At 36.9% G+C, this 26158-nt stretch overlaps 1 protein-coding gene across 2 annotated transcripts in view; it reads left to right on the forward strand.

The window, feature by feature from the left end:
- The window catches only part of tmem117.S (transmembrane protein 117 S homeolog), a 75835-nt gene that overhangs the window by 4784 nt on the left and 44893 nt on the right, over positions 1–26158 (forward strand). For both annotated transcript variants that reach the window (XM_018254485.2, NM_001096969.1), the window contains exons 3-4: positions 1214–1346; positions 21641–21740. In XM_018254485.2, the coding sequence (XP_018109974.1) occupies positions 1214–1346; positions 21641–21740 (233 nt within the window). The remainder of the gene's footprint in view (positions 1–1213; positions 1347–21640; positions 21741–26158) is intronic.

The following is a 26158-nucleotide window of genomic DNA, read 5'->3' on the forward strand; positions in this document are numbered from 1 at the left end:
CTGTGCGCCAATCCCCAGTGCTCCTGACCTGATGATTGAAGGGGAGGGGACAAGGGTGATGAACCTAGGGGTGGCCGCTATGTAAATCCGGCTATGAAGACAGGATGTAGCTTGGAGAGGTGGGAGTTTGGGAGGCATTAATACGCTGTATGATCATAGAAGAAGAGGAACAACAATGTTCTAATTTCACAGGGTTAATGAGCATTAGTAGAATAGAGTAGTACTGGGGGGGAGTGATCAGTTTTTGTTTGGTTGAGTTGGTGTTGAGTAATCCAGCTGGAATGCTAGGTGGCGGTTAGTGATCCGAGTCTCAAATTCAGCTGTTAATGAAGGGGTTAATAAATATATTCGGATATTATCAGAATACAGATAATCTTTAAAGCCAAATGAATGAATAAGGTCTCCCGAATAAAAGACTGAGGGGCACATTTACTTAGGGTCGAATATCGAGGGTTAATTAACCCTCGATATTCGACTGTCGAAGTTAAATCCTTCGACTTCGAATATCGAAGTCGAAGGATTTACCGCAATTCGTTCGATCGAACGATCGAAGGAAAAATCGTTCAATCGTACGATTAAATCCTTCGAATCGAACAATTCGAAAGATTTTAATCCATCGATCAAACGATTTTCCTTCGACCAGAAATTTATTAGAAAGCCTATGGGGACCGTCCCCATAGGCTAACATTGATGTTCAGTAGGTTTTACTCGGCGAAGAGACAGTACTTCGATTATCGAATAGTCGAACGATTTTTAGTTCCAATCGTTTGATTCAAAGTCATAGTCGAAGGTCGAAGTAGCCAAAAAAAAGTTTGAAATTCGAAGTATTTTTTCTTCTATTACTTCATTCGAGCTAAGTAAATGTGCCCCTGAGTGTAGAGAGAATAACAATGGATCCAGTACAAAACCCTTGCAGCACCCTAACTTTTAGTGGAGCTGTAAAGTGATTTTGTTACCTTAAAAGACAGAAAAAGATTGCATAGAAAGGTACAAATACAGTCGGGATGCATTCTCATTATGGCTACCCAATGAGTGCAGAATTTGCATGAGGGGAGAGCAGTCAACTGTAGTAGGATTCTATACAGACATTGTTCTTACCTTGTTATCCTCCCACCCTTTCTATGTGTATCATAAACATTCTCCCTCTTACAGGTGTGTACCAGAATGTAAATAGAAGCTTGAATTCTGATCATTTGTATATTTTCTTTTGTAGGTCATGTGCTTCGATTAAAAATGTTTAGGGAAGACCATGGATCATGGATGACCATGTTTTTCAGCACTATCCTTTTTCTCTTCTTTTTTTCACATATCTACAATCTGTTTCTTCTTATGGCAGGAGGCATGAGGTAAGATGCAGATGTTATTGCACATATTTATTCTAATGATATATAATATGCTACAGTTAGATAACCTGTTATATTCTCTGCAATAAGATGACCGGTTTTAAGTGATGTATCTCAGATCAGGCCATAACCCTTTCTATTAAGCTTATCTACCTCTTGACCCTGCAGGCCAAATTGATAGCAGGGGTTCTATTTCAGCTGAAGCTCCACATATTCCAGAAACATCAGAGCCAGAAACATAAAAATGTAAGAAGGTAAAGAAGAGTTAGAACATAGATGTATAAACAAAACATTATTTTACCTAATGTGAGTGCATGATCGCTTTTTGTTTCATTTGTACAAAGTGCAGTGGAAGATAAAGGATCATTCTTATATTCCTTAACACCAGTGTTTATCATTTTATAAGAGTAATTTGTTCTTCATTACGAAGTGACAATGAACAAAATTAATTGCTGTATTTTGGAATAGCCCAATCTTTATATATGGAAGTTTTATTCAGTTAAAAACAGAATCTAGTTAAAACTCATTTCATATAAGGCAGCATCACATTGATATAGAAGTAGTTTGGTAATGTCTAATTTAACACACAGTACTTCTGACAGCTTATATTTTATTGGGGTCCAATAAAACTAGGTGGCAATAGAATACTGACAGATTTAATTTGAGTAAAGCTAATGCAATTCGTGTTAGGTCAAGATTTGATTTATTGTTTCTTTTTATTTTGAATACCCCGTTCCCATATTTATTACTATTCGATTAGATATGTACTGAAATTTAAGAGGGAAACATTTAGGGGCACATTTACAAAGCTCGAGTGAAGGATTCGAATAAAAAAAACTTCGAATTTCGAAGTGTTTTTTTGGCTACTTCGACCATCGAATGGGCTAGTTCGACCTTCGACTACGACTTCGACTACGAATCGAACGATTCGAACTAAAAATCGTTCGACTATTCGATCGTTCGATAATCGAAGTACTGTCTCTTTAAGAAATACTTCGACCCCCTAGTTCGGCAGCTAAAAGCTACCGAACTCAATGTTAGCCTATGGGGAAGGTCCCCATAGGCTTGCCTATGTTTTTTTGATCGAAGGATATTCGTTCGATCGTTGGATTAAAATCCTTCGAATCGTTCGATTGAAGTATTAGCGCTAAATCGTTCGACTTCGATATTCGAAGTCGAACGATTTTAGTTCCTGGTCGAATATCGAGGGTTAATTAACCCTCGATATTCGGCCCATAGTAAATGTGCCCCTTAGAATTTTCTCTGGCATAAATACAAGGTACTTTTGTATTATTACAGAGAAAAAGGAAATCACTTTTAAAAATTTCTAGATAATGGGTTTCCGGATAATGGATCCCATACCTGTAGTTTATCAGAAGACTTTTACAATTTGCTTAATTTTTTTTTTACTGTTTTTCTAATTAAATTTTAAAATGTATACGTTCATGCACATTCTGCCCAAATATGTGAACGGCAAAGCTTTGCTTAACATAGCATCTGCCCCGTTCTGAAAAACGTCTTAAAGCTAGTGATGGGCAAATCTTGGACGTTTCTTTTTGCCGAAGCGGCGAAAGAAATGTGCGAAGCAGCAAATATTCATGAAACGCATTGAAGTCAATGGGTGTCAAAATTATTTTGATGCACAACAATTTCTGACGCGATTGACAATTTTTCTACGTGCGACTATTTTTGTCCAAATGCATTAAAGTCAATGGGTGTCTGAATAACTTTGACACGTGACAATTTTTTGCCAGCTAAATTTCTACGCTGTTTCACAAATTTATTTGCAGGCGGCGAAATGCATACATTTAATGCAAATCCATGCCTGGCGAATTTATTCGCCCATCACTATTTCAAGCTCCTTTATAACTTTCACATGTTGTAATGCACCAACATAAAACATTTTAATTATGAATGCCGTGGTCTACTGAACAGTTTGATGTCAATATACATTGATTTACCAAACTATGTGGCTTACAGAAACGCCCAAATGAAATATGCATATGAATTTTCACAACTGACATTCACACTGCTGCTAAGGAATCACTCAGTATGTGTGTTATTCGCCACAGTACAGAGACCCTAGAAAACCATATACATTCTGTTGAATACAAAATGGGTAACTATTTCTTTCTTTGGCAAATACCAAACGGAAACATATCAGATTTTATGACATTTTTGAAATAACCTTAAAGCTTTCATTTTACGCCCCATACTTTGTAAGGCACACAAACAAATCATACATGTTAGGTCACGTGAGCAAAAGTTTGCAGGGCCGGGCTAAGCATCATATATCCTATGAAAGTTAAAGGGGAAAATTTTTTTTTTCAAAATGAATCAGTTAATAGTGCTGCTCCAGCAGAATTCTGCACTGAAATCCATTTCTCAAAAGAGCAAACAGATTTTTTTATATTCAATTTTGAAGTCTGACATGGGGCTAGACATATTGTCAATTTCCCAGCTGCCCCAAGTCGGGTGACTTGTGCTCTGATGAACTTCAATCACTCTTTACTGCTGTACTGCAAGTTGGAGTGATATCACCCCCACCAGCAGCCAAACAAAAGAACAATAGGAAGGTAGCAAGATAGCAGCTCCCAAACACAAGATAATAGCTGCCTGAGTCTCACTGAGACACATTCAGTTACATTGAGAAGGAAAAACAGCAGCCTGCCAGAAAGCATTTCTATCCTAAAGTGCAGGCACAAGTCACATGACCAGAGGCAGCTGGGAAATTGACAAAATGTCTAGCCCCATGTCAGATTTCAAAATTGAATATAAAAAAATCTGTTTGCTCTTTTGAGAAATGGATTTCAGTGCAGAATTCTCCTGGAGTAGCACTATTAACTGATGTGTTTTGAAAAAAACATGTTTTCCGATGACCGGATCCCTTTAAGAATTTAATGCACTTTCATTTATTTTGCAAATTTTTTTGTGAAATATTTTTTCATCTGAGTGTAGAGTACAAAAGTGTCCCCCATTAGTAATAGTTATATTGATATTATAATTAGTGATCCCTTAAAAAAATAACAGGGAGTTCCTAAAGTATTTAATGCTATCCCCAGAGTTCTAGAAAGGCAGTAAGCATAAGTATATCACAATACGATTCAACTTGGTAACATAGTACCAGCTGTTTGTTACTAATTCCCTTTTATACCCACACACACAAATGACGGTGCATGTTAATTATCATTTAGTCAGACTTTCATTTTTCCAATATCCATTCTAACTGGTATACCAAGTATTCACCAGATTGTCTATTTTTTCTTTTCAGTATTATTATACCTGCATAATTGTCTTTGTTTAAATGTGCATTCACTTTATCTTGCTGTTTGCTTGGCAAGACGAAAGGTTCCCAAAGGTTTCTGAAATTGGGACACAAGAAAAGTTCCAGACTCTGATTTCATTGGTAATTTATACTGTCTTAAAGAAGGCCTTTTGTATTTTATTTATAGTAAGTGGTAGCTAAGCTAATTTTATATACTCTGGTCTGATAATAAGCAAATATAGGGCATATTAGGTAACATAAAACAGTAAAAGGCAAATATGTAAATGACTTGCATGCATATTGCTTTGGTTTTACAATTTGCAGACTTAGACCACATATACTTTGCTGTATATGATTTGTTTACTGATTTCTCGTTGCCTAAAACATTATATTATTTAGTCTAAGTCCACAGCACAAGAGGCAGGAGCATGAGTGACTCAGGAGGGCATCTGTGGATCACTCTTTCATAACCTCTACACAGTACTTGAGAAACAATTTAAAGGGATATAGCCATCAAACATCAGTAATCACGACTGCCAGGAACTTATTTCTGGCTTTAAACTGTAGAAAAAAGTCAGGTGATTTAATAGCATGGATCTTATAAATACAAGGCACAGACACCATTGTCTTTAGTGCTAGCAAATAAGGGTAGCTGTCTTGAGCCCTCCACTTAAAGAGATATGGACACCCACCATAACTTAAACTCTTTTTTACATCTATCATAATATTGCCTTTGAAAGCTACTTATAACTTTGCCATAAAGTATTTGCACGATGCTTTTAAATTAACTGTCTAATGCTCTATGTTCCTGTATGAGGGGGCTGCCATATTTGTGCAGTAGGAGTCCGTTGGCATTGGAAACTTTAACTGACAGGCTGAGATGGGACAGTGAGGTTGGTAAAATAGTCAGGTTCAAGAACTTCAACCAACAATTACATACAAAACAAAACTCTCAGTAAAAAACAATCAACATGACCTATAGGCAACTTTTAATGTACATTCATATTTTAAAAAGTAGTTTTTTAGTGTCCGTATCACTTTAAAATCAGTGGGGGGCCCATGCCAATAGCATCTGCTTATTGACTATCAATATGGGATATACATACTGGATAACTTGCTCCAGGCCCTTCAGCTTCTTAGAGCTGCCAGGTTTACACCATTATATTTAATGTTTCAACCTTTTACTATTTTAATAGAGTAGTATCACGGAGGCAAAGCAATGCTGCCTTCAGCAGCTGGAAAATCGCTAAACAGGGAACATGTTAAGCAGTAAGTGTTATATAGCAACATATATGTATATTTGCACAGCCAAGCCAAGAGGCTGGTGCTCTTTATATAGGCCAAAAGCATTGGTTTGGGTAAGTATCACCTTTAATGCTAATCAGGGTGAGATTCAGTGGTAAGTGCCATTAACAGTCCTAGGTGTAAAGGTAACAAAAGTCATAAACAGGACTTTTAGGTCTTAAAATCTCTGATCGCATCTGTCAGAAAATGGTAACATTTGGGTTTAGTTAAGATTTGTTTAGTAGCCTTTAAAGGGGACCTGTCACCCTAAGAAATGATTCCAAATTATTTTCTGTCATGTTAGTTGAGTAAAATAAACTTTACTTACACTATAGCAGTATATTATTACCAGTTTATATATTGCCAGCACATCACTTGACAGAGATTTTACATCATTCACATCAGTCCCTGTCCCAGCAGAGGTTAAATCGAAGGTCTCTATCATATGTACTAGGTCCAATTACCTGAAGTCTCAGAAAAAAACTACACAGACGTGGGGAAAACATATAAAATCCTTGCAGATGATTCAAAATATGTCTGTACCATTCACTATTGCATTTTTATATTTATTTGCTCATAATTAATCATCAATGTGCTTTAAAAACTTGAACCATACATGCAGTGCTGCCATAGAAAAATGGTGGGATACTGCAATAACACCTTTTAATATACAGTTAGGTCCATAAATATTTGGACAGACAACTTTTTTTTCTAATTTTGGTTCTGTACATTATCACAATGAATTTTAAATAAAACAACTCAGATGCAGTTGAACTGTAGACTTTCAGCTTTAATTCAGTGGGTTGAACAAAAAGATTGCATAGATATGTGAGGAACTCAAGACTTCTTTTTAACACAATCACTTAATTTCAGGGGCTCAAAAGTAATTTGACAGATTAAAAAATTAAAATAAAATGTTCATTTTTAATACTTGGTTGAAACCCCTTTGCTGGCAATGACTGCCTGAAGTCTTGAACTCATGGACATCACCAGATTCTGGGTTTCCTTCTATTTAATGCTCTGCCAGGCCTTTACTGCAGTGGCTTTCAGTTGCTGTTTGTTTGTGGGCCTTTCTGTCCGAAGTTTAGTCTTCTACAAGTGAAATGCATGCTCAATTGGGTTCAGATCAGGTGACTGACTTGGCCATTCAAGAATATTCCACTTCTTTGCTTAATAAACTTCTGGGTTGCTTTTGCTGTATGTTTTGGGTCATTGTCCATCTGTATTATGAAATGCCTTCCAATCAGTTTGACTGCATTTAGCTGGATTTGAGCAGACAGTGTCTCTGAACCCCTCAGAATTCATTCGGTTGCTTCTGTCCTGTGTCACATCATGGATAAACACTAGTGTCCAAGTGCCACTGTCAGCCATGCACGCCCAAGCCATCACACTGCCTCCGCGGTTTTACAGATGATGTGGTATGCTTTGGATCATGAGCTGTTCCACGCCTTCTCCATACTTTTTTCTTGCCATCATTCTGGTAGAGGTTGATTTTTGTTTTACCTGTCCAAAGAGCTTTTTTCCAGAATTGTGCTGGACTTTTTTAGATGTTTTTTAGCAAAGTCCAATCTAGCCTATTATTGTGGCTAGTGCACCCTCTGTATTTACTTTCATGCAGTCTTCTCATCATCCACCAGTTTTGTCTTGGATGGGTTTTTGCAGCTTACGGATGGCTTGTTTCACCTGCATGGAGAGCTCCTTTGACCGCATGTTGTCAAAATCTTCCACATTGTACAAGCACCCCCCCCCCCCTCAAATCAACTCCAGAGCTTTTATCTGCTTCATTGATAGACATAACAAAAGAATTGCCCACACCTGCCCATGAAATAGCCTTTGAGTCAATTGTCCCATTACTTTTGAACCCCTGGTCCAATTACTTTTGAGCCCCTGAAATGAAGTGATTGTTTTTAAAAAAAGGCTTTATTTCCTCACATTCTATGCACTCATTTTGTTCAACCCACTGAATTAAAGCTGAAAGTCTGCAGTTCAACTGCATCTGAGTTATTTCATTTAAAGTTTATTGTGGTAATGTACAGAACCAAAATGAGAAAAAAAAGTTGTCTGTCCAAATATTTATGGACCTAACTGTAAACTTGGTTGATTTTATTCAATATAGAAAGCTGTTTACTTGCAGTAAAACTAATGGGCATATTTATTATGCTGTGTAAAAAAAACAGCGGGATAACACTAACATCGCCCCGCCACATGCAATAAATTTGTATGCGTTTTTTCTTTTGTGACTTCCACCAGAACCAATGTAAAATAACTACATCAAATCTGGCGTTTGTGTGGCATAACGTTACACACACCTTTGCCATTTATTTTACACAGCTTTTTTTCAGCAAATTTAGTTTTACACAGCATAATAAATATGCCCCTAAAAGTAGGACCAGTACCTGCAGCTTAAAACTTCAACTGTTTGTTGGCCTACAGTAAAAGCCAAATTGAAGCACCTTCTGAAACAGATGTTGTTGTTTAACTTTACTTTAAAGTACACTAGGTGGCACTGTATTCATAGGCTTTATTTAAAATTATTTTGTAAATTCTCTATATACAGCAGCTACTGTATATCATGTGTTTTTCATTTGAAATAAAATATCTAGTGGTTAAAAGTGCTATTTTGGTCTGTTCAATAGGGTTTCGTGGATTTTTGGAGGAATTAGACTTGTGTGTTTGGTTTTATTAATTAGTAGGGAACAGCTCAAGTATATATACTGCACATATACGGTACTTGTCATTTCCCTTTCGTTCCATAATAATGCCATTCATTTCCTTTCTAGGGCATGGGTTTTCAGTTCTAAAACATTATTAATCCACTTATAATTCTGTCAGTATATTAGGGTAGGGATATACAAAAAGGAGGATATTTTACCCCGAGTAAAGCAAGCAGTAGCAACCAGCAGTAAAGTTGAATGGCTTAATGAAGTCAGAATTCTGAAAGGAAGTTCAGGCTAAAGGATACTAGACTGTAGTTTTAATATCCACTATCTAATTTTGGGGTGGGCAACACACTCTGAAGAGTATATATAATAATGCACCTAATGAAATTCAGTACAGAATTTAAAGAAAAAGTGTATGTAGCCAGCAGACTGTGGGTTACAGAGGCTGAGAAGAAGGTCACCACATTTTCTATATAATCTTAGCCTCTGTCCAATTGATTTCCCCAGAGATAATGGACCATAGAACCTGTTGGTAATGGGGTCAGCTTAGCTGCAGACACTTTCTATAGAATAAAAACACTACTATTCAGTGTGATATCTCAAACATGTAATGTGCAATTGCTCCTCTGTTCTTTCACCATTTTTCCATGTCTATCCTTCTTATTTTAGTTTTGTAAATGTAACCATCCACTCTTAAAAGGTTGGAATTTCTTCCTACAAAAATCTGTAGCTGTTGTGGTGCATTTGTGAAATACTTTATAATGCTGCATTTCTGTTTGTGGGCAGCCTGCGATGTATATACAGTCTTAAATTGCTGATGTAGCCAAATTCAGTTATTTATTTAACAGTAAGAGACGACCTGGTTCGAAGATGATCATATAGTAATCAGCACATAATGTATATATTTGTAAATGACTCATCAAAGAATTTTATCAAATTGGCATCTACATGTAGGTAAATATTTCCAATTTACAAATTCCACCTTGAGCAACTATTCTGTGTTGATGGCAGAAAATAATACATCATAATAATTCTAGCTGTAAAAGGTAGAATATATTCAAACAAAAAGTGGTCATCTCACGATCATCCCATGTGCATCACATCCACTGCAATCCCAGCAGTCATCTTCGATTAGGCTCTCATAGTGCAAGAGAGCACACGTGTGCTCTCCACACTAGTTATTTAACCCCCCCACAGACCAGGAAAGGTACGCTCTGGGATGCGGCATTGCTCTGGAAACGGCCCTGGAAATTTTATTTGATGTGTTTTTATAAAGACATGCATGTTCAGGAGTATAGTTTTTTTTAAGCCAGTATTAGGAGAGGGAATCCAAATTAAGCATCCATGTAACTGACAAATTAAAGGTTTACAGGATAGTTTAGAAAAAAACTAGAATTTAGACCAAAACCAGTGCTATTAGTAGAAACTGCAAAAGTCAAAATGATCTGACATGAATCTGTACTGTACTGGACTGCTAGAGCAAAAAGCTTATGGCTGTCTCTAGGCAATGAGTACTTTCTATACCAGAACATTTTATTGTCCTAAATGACAATGGTTTCTATATAACCAAGGCTTCAGGTGAACTATCACTCCACCTTAATAGAATTCTCAGCAGCCAACCAAGTGGCAAGGAGAAAGCCTAGTTCCTAATGCTTCTCATCTGAATGCTGAAAGTGCTAAGGATCTGGGTTGCCTGGGTGAGATAGGTTCAGCACATTGCATTCCTCTCTCATTTACAAAACTGCTAGTGATATAAAATGGTCATAATATTCATTTTCTGTTCTAGTTATTTCTGGCTGAAAAGACTAAAGTACATACAAAGGCTATTGATGTGTGTTTACATCTGTTCACTCTGCACAGAAACTTGTTATGTACATTTAACTGTTAAAGGGCATTTACACTCCAAAAAATGAAATTATGTTATTCAATCACATAAAAAATTCTCTAAGCACTTTTGCAATATACATGTGTTTTATATTTTTAGAGTTTAGCATGCTTTTAAGCTTAGAATCCTTTAAGTTGGTTTGTTATACATTAGCCAACTGTCTTGTCTCTTCCACTCTCCCTGTTTAATCTACTACAGGCCTAACCAGACATAATTGTTGTAAATCTTAATGAGCTTTGGAAATAAAAGAGCTTTGCTGTTCCCATCCTGTGAGACAATTGTTCATGTTCTAGGACCCTCAACTCTAATGTAAGATAGGAATATTGATGCTGCATAGTTTGCCTTGTTACAGTGATGGAATTAAGAAAAAGAAAATCGTTTTCTCCTGGACAACATTTCATTTTGTTTTCAGGCAATCCTAATTTTTTTGTTTCATTATTTCTTTAGATTTTATCTACAGTGAAGGTAGACAGTGCATTGAAGTATTTTATTTATGGCTTCTGTGATGTATGTTATTATATGGGAATGGTAGATTTTGTGCAGCCAAATGCCACAGTTTTGCATTTCAAATGTTGTCATTCTTTCTTTCTAAACTTGCCAATTGTCCAAATGTGTATCCAAAATGCCCACTGCTAGCAGGTTTAAAAAGTGTGCCAAATAGAAGAGATTAGTAATTCGGCAGATAAAAGGAATGGATTGAGAATATGCATAATTACAAATAAACTAGAGTTATATAACAGTTTTAAGGTTGGTTGTACCGCAGCCGCATGCTATTATATTCTCATTAAGTATGCATTTAGATATAGCTTGTTGGCAGCTGGGAACAGTCATTACAGCGATTGGGTGACATAAATTATGTCTATGCAATCTTTTTTAAGATTTTCATTCATTTGATTAAGTTAGCATATTGCAGCAAGGTTGATTATTTCAACTACTGTAAGTCGCCTAATGTATTCATCTGGTGCTTTCCTTCTTAGTTTTACAAATGCTATAAATTAGATTCTTAGATAAAATATAGGATTTTATAATAAAATTTTTTAAAAAAAATGGTTTTTCCATCAGTATAATCCTCCTATTCTTTTTTGCCATTTCAGTTTTTGACATGACAACATACCTTACTGTAAATAAATCATATTCTAATTTGTCACTTATTAATTAGAGACACTGTCAATGCAGCGCAACACTCATTAATCTTGCCCAATTTGCTAGCTTCCGTCTGCTGGTGGTGATTGTGCTGCTCTGTTGGGATCTGTCCCACACTCTGAGCTGCAGCTGACAACTAAAATATTCCTTCTATGTCTGAATTATGAGATGGAAATGTAAAAAAAATTCTACCTGGTTAATAATCGTATACACTTCATTTAATACAGAATTCTACATTTACCTTTTAGAATTCAAATAATATTTATAATGTTAAGTGACATATTTCTAATCTTCAAGTAATATACAATTAAAACAATGTGCCTAGTTATTGGTATTTAGTGATGTCAGTATAAATTTAGTCATTTAGAAGTAGTTACTCTACATCAGAAACACGTATAGCTAAATAAAGCTAAATCAGAGGCCTTTATTTGTGAACCCTAGGGCAAGGCTAGATTTGTGCATATTTGCTTACATTATATACATAGGATTTGGGATGAGCTTTATTTTGCCTTTTTATTAGTATACCCTATAGGATTATGCCGACCAGCACTTAAAAGACCCCAAGTATTAATCTCATAATTTTACCTCACTCACCAAAAGTGCTCTATTCATCTGGATATAGATCTAAGTGCATCAAGATCAAAGAAGGCCAATGAGGATAATATGGTTAAAAGGAGGACTAACCCCTAAAAATGAACATGCCTAAAAATGCCATGTTTTATATACTGAACTTATTGCACCAGTCTAAAGTTTTAGCTTCTCAATAGCAGCAATGATCCAGGACTTCAAACTTGTCACAGGGGGTCACCATCTTGGAAAGTGTCTGTGACACTCACATGCTCAGTGGGCTCTGAGCAGCTGTTGAGAAGCTAAGCTTAGGGGTTGTTGCAAATTATCAGGCAGAAAATAATAAAAACTGATGCTATGGGGCGGAATATCAAATGCTGATACTAGTTGCACTGGTTTCTGTGCTGCCATGTAGTAATTAGTAATTATCTGTATTAATTACTAATCCACCTTATATTGTGATATTTCTATTCTATGTGTACTGTATATTGTGATTGGCTCCATAAGCTCAGTAACTACCAGCAGCACGGAGAATGTGCAGTGAATCAGCAGAAAAGAAAATGGGGAGTTACTGGGGCATCTTTGGAGGCACTGATCTTTACTGCTAAAGGGCTGTGGTTACCTTGGGCTGGTACATAAGCCCAAAACATAATGAACACACCTACCTACTTCTTTAGTTTAACTTTCCTTGTCCTTTTAACCCTTAAGGGTTAATACATTCACCACTTTTGTTGCTGCTACACACTGAGAAGTCAACTGGATCAAAAGAGGTTGAGAAAAGTCATTTATGAAAAGCTGGTTAAACCTTTCCTAAACAAGGAATGCGAGACATGCAAGGCAGTTTCATGACTGCTCATTTGAATTGAAAAAAATCGTTTGGATGAGGGGTGGAATATTTGAACGATATGATCAGCAAGCTAAATTGCCTTAGACCTACTACTATTCTTTGGCTTCTTTTTCCTTTCTACAGCTAGTCATTGTAGGGTTTTTTTACTACTTATTTACCCTATGCATACAGTTTCAATATGCAGGAAATGGAGTGTAAATAGTTACAGATGCCTTGAGATGAAAATTATATTCTCACTGCAGTGCCAATCATCTTAAAGGCCCCTGACTGGTTCAGTACATAAGTAAATCCCTAATCTCATAAACTAATGTATTTTAATCGCGGATGGAAAGTGGATTAGTAAAATATCTTACAATGCCAGTAATGAAATGCTGTCAGCATGATTTACCATCACTTATGTATATATTATAACAACATAAAGCTACTTTATGTTAAAAGAAAAACTGATTTTAAAAACTCTAAAATACCCATCCATGGTACTCTAATATAACACCTGTTTTAAATTAAAAAAGCTAAACAAAGGTTAAATACTTGATTGTGTTCAACATAGGGTGGTAGAACATTGTCCCTGTTGTAGCCAGACTGCTATTCATTTTAATCTTTCACAATTCTTTGATGTCTGCCATGGTGCTAAAATACGCTAAAGTGGGTGATTATTCAAAAAGGGATCTTGTTCTCAGCCTTATAACTTTAGGCCTGATAGGTTAACATCAATGCAGAATAGCTTTTGGAGGGAAACAGATATTCAATATATATCAAGTGACAATGCTATAAGTCTATGATACATTGGGGCAAATTCACTAAGATGCGAAGTTGCGCCAGGCGCAACTTCGCCGCACTTCGCCACACTTTGCCAGGCGTAGTTTCGCCAGGGCTCCGCAAATTCACTAAAATCCGAAGTTGCGCACAGGGGTAGCGTAAGGTTGCGAAGTTGCACTAGCGTTTATTCGCTATATAAAGCGAAGTTGCGATAGCGAAGGCTAATTTGCATACGGCGCAAAATTCAAATTTCAATGGAGGAACACGTATCTGCACTACAAATGCCTAGAAAACCTTCAAATCTGCAAATAAAAATTTTATTTTGCCCTACACATGTGCCCACTGTCTAGGTAAGTTGCCATGAGTCAGGAAATGTAGGGGGGAGTAAGGGGAGCCCCAAAAAAATTTTGATCTTTTTCAGCCTATCAGCCATCATGTAGAAAACACGCCAGCGTTTTTTGTGACTTAGAAAAAATTTTGACTTTTTTTGAAACAATCCCTATCTACTCTATTGCTCTATGCCAGGTCTGAGGTGGCGAAGGAAGTCTAGCGTAAAAGGTAGCGTTCATTACACTGCGCAAGTTAGTGAATTTGCGTAGTTTCGTCGCTAGCGAAGATTCGCCTGGCGTAAGGTTGCGAAGTAACACTAGCGAAACTACGCCAGCGTTCGTTAGTGAATTTGCGCAGTAGCGAAAATGCCAAATGCTAGCGAATTAACGCTAGCGTTCGGCGCTTCGCGCCTTAGTGAATTTGCCCCATTGTTTTATGTACAGCTGATCTTCCCAGAAAAAATTATTTTTTATAAGGCGGTAACCTAGCTGTTGTAGTCATTTTGCTCTTCTTAGACTTAATATGATTTACCTTGGGCTGATATGGGCTAAAGGTACAAGCCCATTTATTTTTAATTTAATATCGGTGGCATTGATTCTGGCATATAAATACAGGTTTGACATCTATTATTCAGAATGCTTGGATTTTCCAAATAAGGTTTTTTTATTTCAATTTCTATGCCTTAAGTCTAATTTAAAAAAAAAAGTATAAATAACTATAATGACTCCAATGAATCCAAGTATGGTAATCACTTAGGATTCCTTCTCTTCCTCCAACCCACTTGGCCCCCTCCCTTGGGAATTTACTTTGGCAGTTGCTCACTCCAGTCTACCCACCAATGTAGAGATGGTATTGCTAGTTCTCATAGAAACTCTGCGCTGGCTGTCTGCTCCTATTTTTTCTCTCCTAACCTCTTCTTCTGAGCTCGGCTTAAAGAAGAATTCAACTGTAAAGTAAATAAAAACCCTACCCCCCCCCAGCCTAGCTGCTACCCCGGGCAAATGCCCCTAACTCTTTTACCCCTTGGTGCAGATTCTGTACAACGGAGTTCACGGCAGCCATCTTCTGGCTTTTCAGTAATCTTCGGAGTGAGATCGGCGCTTTGACAATTTCTGTGACTTTCGGCGCATACGCAATTGTGGCGAAACAGAAAATTGCTTCAACTGCGCATGTGCCGATACAGCAATTCCTGAAGATTACTGAAGAAGAAGAAGATGGCTGCCATGAACTCCGCTGGATACAATCTGCACCGAGGCGTAAGTAAAGAGTTGGGTCCATACAACTTTAAATTTACTGTCCTATGCAAATTGATCTGAGCGCAAGATCCCTAGCGAAGTTTCGCTAGGCACAAATGAACGCTAGTGCACCTTCACTATCAAATGCTCGTATTGCATTGCATTGAAGTAACTCTAGCGAAAAGTCGCCAGCTTTCGGGACACACAGCGAAACTCCGCATTTTAGTGAATTGCCATACTCTGAGCACATTTGCACATGGCTGTGAAGGGTGTGGAGTGGGCTGTGATGGGTGTGAAGCAGTCACTGGCGACAATTCGCCCTATAGTAAATCTACCCCATTGTTTACTAATGCACTATGCGCAGAGGAAGCAGGGAGGGGGCATCATAGAGGTTAGTAGATGAGGCTTTTCTCATTGGCGGGTTTTATTCTCTCAATGCCATGGGGAGGCCCATTTACCAAAGGTCGAATTTTGAATTCATGTGAATTTTTTTTTAAAATTCGAATATACTCACACTTCAACTGGGAGGTTATTTAAAGAAAAAAATCAAATGTCTAATATTCAATCTAATGTTTCCGACACGAAAATATGTATCGTGTTTGATTCGTATTCGATTCGTACAAATTAAGTTTTTCTCCGAAAAAACTTGAATGTCAGGAATGCTATTAACCTCTCCAAATGGCTCAACTGACCTCTGCCATTGACTTGTACATGAACTCGGCAGGTTTTTTGGTGGCGAATATTTGAATTAGGACTGTTTCCATGGCCGAGTTGTGATAAATCTCACATTTAAATTTACATTCGAATAGTAGGATTAAAATTCAAATGTGTGAATTTTCAAACTTGAAAATTCAAATTTACTATTCGATCCTTGATAAAGCTGTCCCTTAGTGTATAACTTGCATTTATATTATTTTTGCCACAAGTGCATAATCTTGCATTATCAACAATGAACCTCATTTTCCAGTTTGCTCTCCAGTTTTCCAATTTAGTCCAAGCACTCTGCAAAGTGGAAAACATCCTGCATGGAACTTATAGTTATAGGTACTTTCAATGCCCTCCTCCAGGTCATTAATAAACAAGATGAAAAGCAAAGGACCTAGTACAGAGCCCTGCGGTACTCCACTACAAAACATTGGTCCAATTATAAAATGTTCCATTTACCACACTCTTTGTAATCTATCTTTTAGCCTCTAGTCACTCAGGCAAAAAAGTTGAACTTGAACGTATTGTCTGTTTTCAACCTCATCTAATATTTTACAATGTTTCCTGAGGTAATATCATTAACCACGTATACAACTACAGATGAGCAAATGCAAGAAAAATGGTTTATATTGCACTGAATCTTACTAGTGAATCCATTCCTATAGAAACAGTTTTGCTTAGATATATTCATCTGTTTTTCTGTTATTTGTCATTTGTCATTTGCCATGGAAAATACATGTGCATACTGTACTAAAACATTGTTTTTATAGAATTTCATCATGCTGCTCTGTCCATTACATATTCATGCTTGTTGTGCACTTAGTGCTAGTAGAACATTTATTTTATGCAATGGCTTGATAGATTTAAGCACCCCATTAAACTTAAACTACAGTAGTAAGTATACTTTTAACGGACAGCTAAATTTCTTGTGCAATCTTGGTTATCCTGAATATGCTATTAGGCCATTTATATCATAATGTGACTTTATAGTATAGGAGACACTGCTAAATTAAGAATAATGTATTGCTGTTTTTTACATTGAGACTTTTACTGGCACAATGCAAAGTTGTAGTTGTGTTTTTTTTTTTTGTTTTGTTTTTTTCATGATCTTAACCTTTATTTGTTAAATGTCATCACAATTACTTTAAAATAAAACAAATAGGTGAAAATTAAAAACTTAAAAGGAAAAAATAAATAAAGGAAAAGGCAAAAGGGATCTTTACGCTGAAAGTGTGCAGTAGTAATCTGGTAAGGATCCTGCATTTTAGTAATCAGATATGTGATGTTGATGTCAAAAATGGTGGTTTGCTTATATTAAAGGGGTTGACTTGATGATAGGCATGGCGTACCTGCATGTATATTAGTCAATGGGCCCTGCCCCAGTAACTCATAACTCACTTTGAAGGACTTTGAAGGACTTTGAAATGCAGATTATTTACCAATAATTGGTGTATTTAATGCATACCTTTGCACAATGCCTGAAAGAACTTTGATTTAATTTAAAAAAAAGTTTCTTCCTTTATGCATGTCTGTTACTGCATGAAAATCATTTACATAGTTGTTGTTCTAGATTCTCCAGTTTCAGGCAGACATTTGTTTTCCTGCTTAAAAGGATTTCATTTGGTCTAATGCTAATCTTGCAAAAAGTGCTGGGATTCAGCCAAATTACTATTGACCAGAAACTTAGTGGCAGTCGCAAATTCCCGTGCAATTAAGATTGTCAATCCTTTACTGATTAACATGATATGCATATTACATTTAAGTCAGGGCTGGAAAAATAAACGTTTAATAGGGGTTAGCAGTTACTGACCAGAAAAAAAAGCCTACTCTGTATTGTGTTTACAAAAGATTTACAGTATGTATTCCAATACAGTTCAAGCATCCAAACTTGTATTTACTAGACAATAATGCAACATACATATCTAAACCCATAAGTCTCTGCAATGTATTGCTTCATTTGGAATGGGTTACAGTGTATGCAATGATAAATGTAGGAACATTATTTTGGACATGATATTTTCTGTATAATAGATGAAGTCATTCCAGTCATTAGCATTTAAAATAGGCATTGTAACAGAACTACAATTCTTCTTACTTTAGGAACATTTACATTGGAATTGTATTTGCTTTCAAGAAAAGCAGACTTACAGCAGTTCAGCTTGTTGACCTTGTATAATCACCAATAACAGTTTCTATGTAAGAAACAGATTTAGGAAACTCAGGGCCAGATTTACATAACGGGTGCCCCTAGGCCCACCGGAGTAATGGGGATTGGAGTACTGGGAATTTAAGAAATGATTGTATCTCCAGCACATCCCCAGTGTTCTTGAACCAATGAGGGTGTGGTTGGGCAGCATGCCGTCCCCCTCAAATCCTGCCGCCCTAGGCCCGGTCCTAGGTAGCCTTTTCACAAATCCGGGCCTGAGGAAACTGAATTCTTTTGTAACTTAGATTTTTATTGGGTTTTAACATGTTCCATCACATAATAAAACAGTTCTAATGCACAAAGCGCAGAGATAATCAAACATCAAATTTCACATCAATAGGAGATAGACCTGAGTAACATAGAATAAAAAACAATAGAGATCCGCATCATTATAGCAGAGAGGCCATGAGATTATGTCTAACAGATAAGTTCACTGCACATTTTGTAAGCTTACGTGATTAAAAAATCGTGATGTTGAATCACCCGTAGTCCCACACCCTCACAATCCAGACTCAGTCTCCTAATGAAAAACAAAATTATACACCCTAGATCCAGCTGTAGTCACCTAATCTTGCTGGGAGAGGATAGTAACAATTGAATAAAATAAGGCAAGTCTGAACATTTTGTTTATTTATAAAAACCTGATGCTGATTATTGTGTATCTCTCCTGCACATTGTTGTGCTCTAAGAATGTACCTCTGCTGCCTAACCCTAGTTCCGGCCATGGCCATAACAATGAATCAGTATAGAGGTACATTTACAATATGTAGCATACCAGCTTCAGACTTGATGAATTGACACATTTATCAGAGATACCCTATGCAGTGTTTATGCTCCGCATGCAATCTCCAAACCAGGCACCACAATGGAAGTAGCATCCCTAAAGCCATTTAGAACTTGCTGAAAAGTTTGCTGTTGTGCTCCGTAATCCTTATTTTCCTCCCATCTCTTTTTCAAAGAGAACACAATCTATTTTGCTGGGATGATTTCCTCATTATTTTATTTGTAACATATGTTGTAGTAATATTTTCCTAGGATTTTACCTTTTTTTGACTCAATGGATTTTATTGCTGGAACTACATGTTTGTTGTTATCTTCATATATTGCATTAATGACAAATGTTTATTTTTAAAAGAGCATTGCATTATCAGTATTTTTTTTAATTTCATTGAGTTATACTTGAGGTTTTGATTTTTTTTTTGTTTCTCTAATACACTTGTGTTTTGATCGGTAATGAAGCTGTTTGAGTTTAATGCATAATTCAGAATGTAAGGAAATTAATATATGCACAGTATACCATTTTACTTGGGATGTATGCCTTTTTGTTTTACATTTTACTTGCCTGTTCAGCATTAACCATTTGTGCAGATGTCTCCACCCTTAGCTCCTATCATTCTGCTCAATTTAATCAATGCTTTTGCTTTGTTTTTAGTCTTCTTGTTCTTCATTCTTTGCCTTGTTTATCATCACTTACATGCCGCCAACATCCTTTTCCCCGGTGAAGCCCCATTACTGCTATTTTGTCCAATTCTGAATTTCTTTTATGTGCTTTAATAGGCCCTTGTTAGTACAATCTTCATATCCAGCATGCCAATATCTATATTTTTTGTTTTCCAGCTATTACTTTCTTTTGCTCTTTCTTCTCGGTTTGTCTCTTTGGCTCTTTAACCTGTTGCTTTTTGATGGTGACTGTGGCCATTCATGTTTTGACCCACACCAGAGTAGGATCACCCACCCCAGTCTGTTAAGAAAACGCTTAATAGAAAACTGGCATGGAGATTTCACTGGACCCCTTAGATACAGAGAACTTGATGTTGCTTTAAGAGAGTTTATTGATAACACATTTGTGGAGCAATGTCAAGTATACACTTCTGATGTCCCCCCGGAGGGAGTGGGGTTTTCTATCCTTTTCACTGTTTTACTCAATAAAGGGGGTTTTCATGTTCCGAAGAATCCTGTCTCCCATAAATCATAAGAATATGTTCTTTTTTTATAACTCACTGACAATAAACTATCCAAGTATGTCTCCATGCTACACATAACCTTTACTACATGACAACTGGATGAAGGTCAGTTTCAGAATTTATAAGGCAGATAACCGAAACTGGTTAGGGTGATGTGCTAACAGGATCCAAAAAGCCCTTCAAGTGCTAGACATGCAGTGTAAAGCCTACTGAAAACAGAAGGACTTTATTGTACTTGCCTATTGCCATATACATAGCACTGCCTTAATACCAAAAGTTCGAGTTTAACCCTCCCATATTACATTATGGGTGGAGACATACAAATCACTCCTTTATGTCCCTTTGGCCAGCTATACATCCAGAACAGCTGGTTTTATAACACATATACAGCCTAATAGTTCAGAGCCATGTATTCAAACTTGCCGACAGCCTGTTTCAATCTTGTTAGATGGGACATAAAGGAGTGATTTGCATGTCTCCACCCATAATGTCTTTTGTGAGAGTCAAACTCTCATTTTTGGCAATAAGGCAGTGCTATGTAAATGACACGAGGCAAGCAAATACCTTCTGTTTTCAGAAGGCTTTAGTCCGCAGAACTTATGAGAGGGCTTATGAATTGTGTATTTAGTTCCATTATGGCTTATGGGGCTCCAACTGCCTTTGGCCTACATCAGCAGGTAATTTGAAGGAGCCGCAGTGCTTATATACTCCACTGTACCTGCTCATTGTTGCATATGGGTAGTTAATCAGCTTCTTGACATTAAATGAAATAAAAGAGATTTGCTTATCCTTCTTAATTAAAGAGGCACAACACACTTTCATATAGCATGTTGCATTTGCTTAAAAGCATTAACATGCATTTGTCAATCGTGAATGTAATTTGCCAGTTTTCTGCAAAGTCCTCTGATTTAATAAGATTACTAAAATGGAGACTTGCTGCATGAAACCTTTTTTTGCCAGATTAGTATAATCAATAAACACATATGGTTGGCATTTTCAGACCAACCTCAGGGTTAATTATGAATAACTTTAAAAGCAATGGACCAAGGACAGGCCTCTATAGTACAAATCTAACCCTGGCCCAACCAAAAAATGCTCCATTTATTACCATTCATTGTAATCCATCTTTCAATTAGTTCTCTATCCAAGTACAATTAACATGTTCCAGGCCAATTTTTCTGAATCCAACCAGTAACATTCTGGGCGGTACTGTATCAAATGCTTTAGAAGATTTAGATGTCCTTGAATGTGTGGGGAAAATGGCCACATATTTAATGATTTTTCTTGCATTTCCATGATATTGCATATACTATTCTAATCTCATGGCTGTAAAATCCCATAGGTTTGCTTTGAAGATATTTTAATAAAACTACGTATTGTACCTGCTTATGATTTAAGTATTACCATTTGGTTCACACTGAAACAATGAAATTTGTTTTTTTTGCAGCATATACATTATAAATGAATATATGGATATCAGAAACGAAAGCTTCATGAAAGTAGCAGCAGTGGGAACTTGGATGGGAGACTTTGTAACTGCATGGATGGTAAGGATTTCTAGCTATTTCCATGGTTTGTTGGGACAGTAAATAGATAACCTTGTCTGTATCATTTGTGATTTCTGCTTAATACAAGGAAATTGCACTTAATCTGAAGCTTGAATATCAGCAAGAGGGAGAGGAAATGAGTATATCTGGAGATCATGCTAACTTCAAATAAGCTTAATAGAACAAACCAAACATAATGATACTATTCTTTTCTGTATAGTTGCTGCTATAAACCACTAGAGCTCAACTGAGTTATGAAAGAACAATTTATAGTACATATCCTATTAGGTATTCAGTTGCAAAGAAACAAATTACCATTTTTTAATATTTCACTGTTCTTATACATGTCTATAGGAACTGACCAAAATCACCTTTTCCTACAGGGATTGAAATGTTATTGTACTTCATAGTTCTGTTACATTTTCCTTTCATATGTAACTGTTTCAAATCAGAGAGGGTTTTTTTTTAAAATTAACCTGGATTTAGAATGTGGGAGAATATCAAGTAGAGAATTTTGGGTTGAGTGGATAGGTCTCCATTCTACTTACAGAGGGACAGATTTGTCAAAGTGTGAATTTAGAACTCACCACAGAGAAACTCGCCCAATTTCTATTCATTCCTATGGGATTTATAGCATTGTAAATATCAATGGAGTTCACCATTTGATAAATATGCTTTCAAAAATCCCATAGGAATGAATAGAAAGTAAGTGAGTTTCTCTGTGGTGAGTTCTAAATTCACACTTTGACAAACCTGCCCTGTAAAGTTTGGTTCCCATTTTTTTTCTTGTCAGCTCTTCGTTGCCTGGTAAAAGTATCTTGTCCTCTCCTTATGGTATTGTTTTGCTTATATTTTAAATTAGTTGTAGGAGGATGGTAACTTTTTTTTGATTCAGGAAAGTCACTTTGGTCAGCAGCTTTACACTTCATAAATGTTCAAAACTTCAGAATTTAATTAATTGCAAAGTCATGACTGCTGAACTTGTTAAAGGAAAATTCAACCCCCCCAACTAATAAAAACCCCTACCCTACATAGTCCCCCCTCCCTGCTCCCCCCCCCGCATAGGTGTTAACATCTATAAATGCCCCTAATCCTGTAATTACCCCTCATTGCAGAGTCGGCACAGCAGAGCTCACGCCATCTTCCAGCGCTTCGGTAATCGTAGGGTCTTCTTCCTTAGCTTCGGCAATTTTCGTAATTTTTGGCGCATGCGCAGTTATCATGAAGCAGAAGACTGCATGCACCGATACATCGCTTACTTTCTGAAGAAGACCGAAGAGAAGAAAATGGCACCTATGAGCTCTGTTGCGCTAAATCTGCAACGAGGGGTACTTACAGGATTAGGGGCATTTACACCTGTGCGGGGGGAGCATGGAGGGGGGACTATGTAGGGTAGGGGGTAGGGTTTTTAATAGTTGGGGGGTTGAATTCTCCTTAAAGGCAATGTGTAAGTTTGACCGTTGCTGTGCTCTAAGGGAACATCATGTCAGTTATAACCTAGTCCACAGCGATCATTTTTCATTCAAACTGGTGCAAATGGTGACAGGCTTTTTTTACTGCAAAATGTTGCAGTTTCAGTGTGATCCTATTAATATCCGTATTTTTGCTGTACAGCCATGCTTTGCATGAAAAGGCTGCCTAACATAGCCATGATCTCTACATTAGTAATCATTTTCAGTTAACCAAGTCAATAATTGAAGTCCCACCATGATATTAATTGTAGACTTAAGCATCACTAAATGTATGTCAAATGTATATCAGATGAGTCAAATTATGAGTTCCTAAATATTTTTTTTACTTCCTCACAGAAATAAAAACTACAGACTTACAGTTTTACAGTTTTACAATGTAGTTATCTAAGGAATGTAAGCAGGATGATGAAAGCGCTCCTGAGGTGAAGCAATTCCCAAATGCTTTTGGTAGACATTTGTCTTCTGAATTAGGCCAGAAGACAGGAATCAAATGGAGTTGAACATTTTTCCGCAGCTATGCAAATTAGAAAAGCAAGATGTGCCAGATGGGCTTTATGTGCTGTCATTTTAGTTGTTAATTAATAATGTATAGTTTAACTGATCAGAGAATGTCCAGTACAGTAGGAATACAGATGGAGTGAAATTGCTGGCATTAAAACCTGGCTCCACATAAAATAGTTTTTTACATTTGATACAATTTAAAGGGACTTATCAGAAGTTGGAAATTTGAACATTGGATTAAAGGTCAAAAGAACCCAATCAACAATGTGAACACGACACATGAAATTGACACAAAATCAAGCTCATTTAGAAATAGTTGGCAAATTTTGCACCAGTAACCCATGGCAACCACATTTTTGTTTTCATTGTTCTACCTTCAGCTAGTTGAACAAAGTTAATCACTGATAGGTTGCGATTAGTTACTATCAGGGGAAATGTGACCCATACTGGTAATTTAAAGGGGAACTGTCACCCCAATAAGTAATTCCAAATATTTTTTTATTTTGTCAATCAAGCAAAAGAAACTTCACTTACACTATATAAATTATTTAAATCTTGTTTCCTTTAGTCTTTAGACTACACAATAAAATCAAGAAGGCAGCTGCCATTTTGTGGACACTGTTATTAAGGCACGCTTTGCATCACTCCAAAATCGTGTGATTTATGAGCCAGAATGGGGAAACTGATAGCTATGCCCAAGCACTGGCTACACAAATAGATGGTGAGGAGGGAGGGGAAATTGAGGAGGACAGTGACATCTTGGAAGTGCTGAATTGAAAGTGATTGCCTGCTCCGCCTTTATGCCTAAGGCATAGAGGAGGAGCAAGCAATATATGATTGACAGCTGAGGCTTTTAAACAAGTTTATAATAGTTATGTACGTTATGGCCTGTATTCAGCAGCTCTAAATTTATTCTGTGGGTGGGGGCAGGGGTGGCATGGAGTTAGAGTATTTTCTAGACTTTTTTTTTGTGAACCAAACCCTCCTATTTCCAAGCTGGAATTTTTGAAAACAAAGACTCCTAAAGCTAGATTCTTGTTATGGCAATATAACATGTTCCTACTTTGCCAGTAGTTTAGCTATATGAAAGTCCTACCAAATAAATTATAATGCTCAATATATTATGTATGGTTTATTTGCTTGTGTTAAGATATGTAGGGTACAATAGGTAGGTTTATACTATTTGTAACTTGAAATCCAGGATTAGATAACATTTATACTGTATATGCAATATCATTGTTTTTGTTTGTCTTGCAATGTGTCATTAAAGTAGCAGACTAATTGACCAACATGGTTTGTTCACTTTTGGACCTGCCACTGTATTGAGAAGGGTCTGGACTGAATTATCTTTCAAGAAAGAACTGACTACAATCTATAGGGCTGGCAGGACAGTATTTTCCTACTGCCTGTTAAGGTGCCAATAGATGATATGTGTTAGACTTTCCTGATATTTTTTTTAAAAAGGTGTGAAAATGAATTTAGAGAAGTAACCATAAATTCCATAACAACAAACTTATAATTTTCAACTCTTCTAATTAACTGTCATATCATATTAATTAATATATTATTATTAAATAATATATCAAGCTGATACATATCTGTTTTATATTCTTCTGCTCCATAATATTCTAAATTAGTACCAGTCATCGTTTGTATAAAAGTACGAATTTGACCATTTTAAAGCTGCATTTTGTACTGTTTATCACTTTTTCTGCCAATTCTTTGGATTGACCTTTTAGTCTTGTGAACTGAATTAAAAAATGTGGCATATAACCAAGCAATGAGTGCCAACTTTTTATTTTTCAATTATTAAGCATTTACATTGATTTATAATACCTGTCACTAAGACAAGTATATTGAATGTCTTTGACAGGCTATAATTATCTTGACATAGAATTAGCAGTTACAGGTTCTTATACTGCTTTCAGTGTGAGCTATGTGTTTACCATCTTGCCAGGTAATCAGAGTATTTCAGTATAGTCTCTCCTTAAATGATCTATGCTTATTTCAATCAAGGAATTGCAATGAATGCCGAGTTGCTGACAGGGACGATCCTGGCCCCTCCGCCGGCCGAGGCAGTAGCAGTTGCTGCTGTCCCCCCTCCCCGTGTGCTTACCTTTTTGCGCCTGATGGGGTCGGGGGGGTCCACCAGGGCAGCAGAGAGGGCCAGTGCACTAGCGCAGAGAGCCTAACTGCGCGTTCTGCGCTAGAAGAGCCAAATTTCCGGTTTGAAAATGGCAAATTCGGCTCTTAAAGTACCAGGAGCGGCCGCCTCTGGTACCTAGTGGGGCGCTGCCGCCTAAGGCGACAGTCTCAAGTCGCCTCATTGGCAAAGCGCCCCTGGTTGCTGAGATCTGTCAAGGTGAGATGTGGGGAGTTTGAAACCAAAGGGGATGATTTATTATTATCCGAGATTGCATATGAGAAAACACAACCCAAACAAAT

This window comes from Xenopus laevis, chromosome 3S (assembly GCF_017654675.1).
Source record: "Xenopus laevis strain J_2021 chromosome 3S, Xenopus_laevis_v10.1, whole genome shotgun sequence".
Classification (NCBI taxonomy): Eukaryota; Metazoa; Chordata; class Amphibia; order Anura; family Pipidae; genus Xenopus; species Xenopus laevis.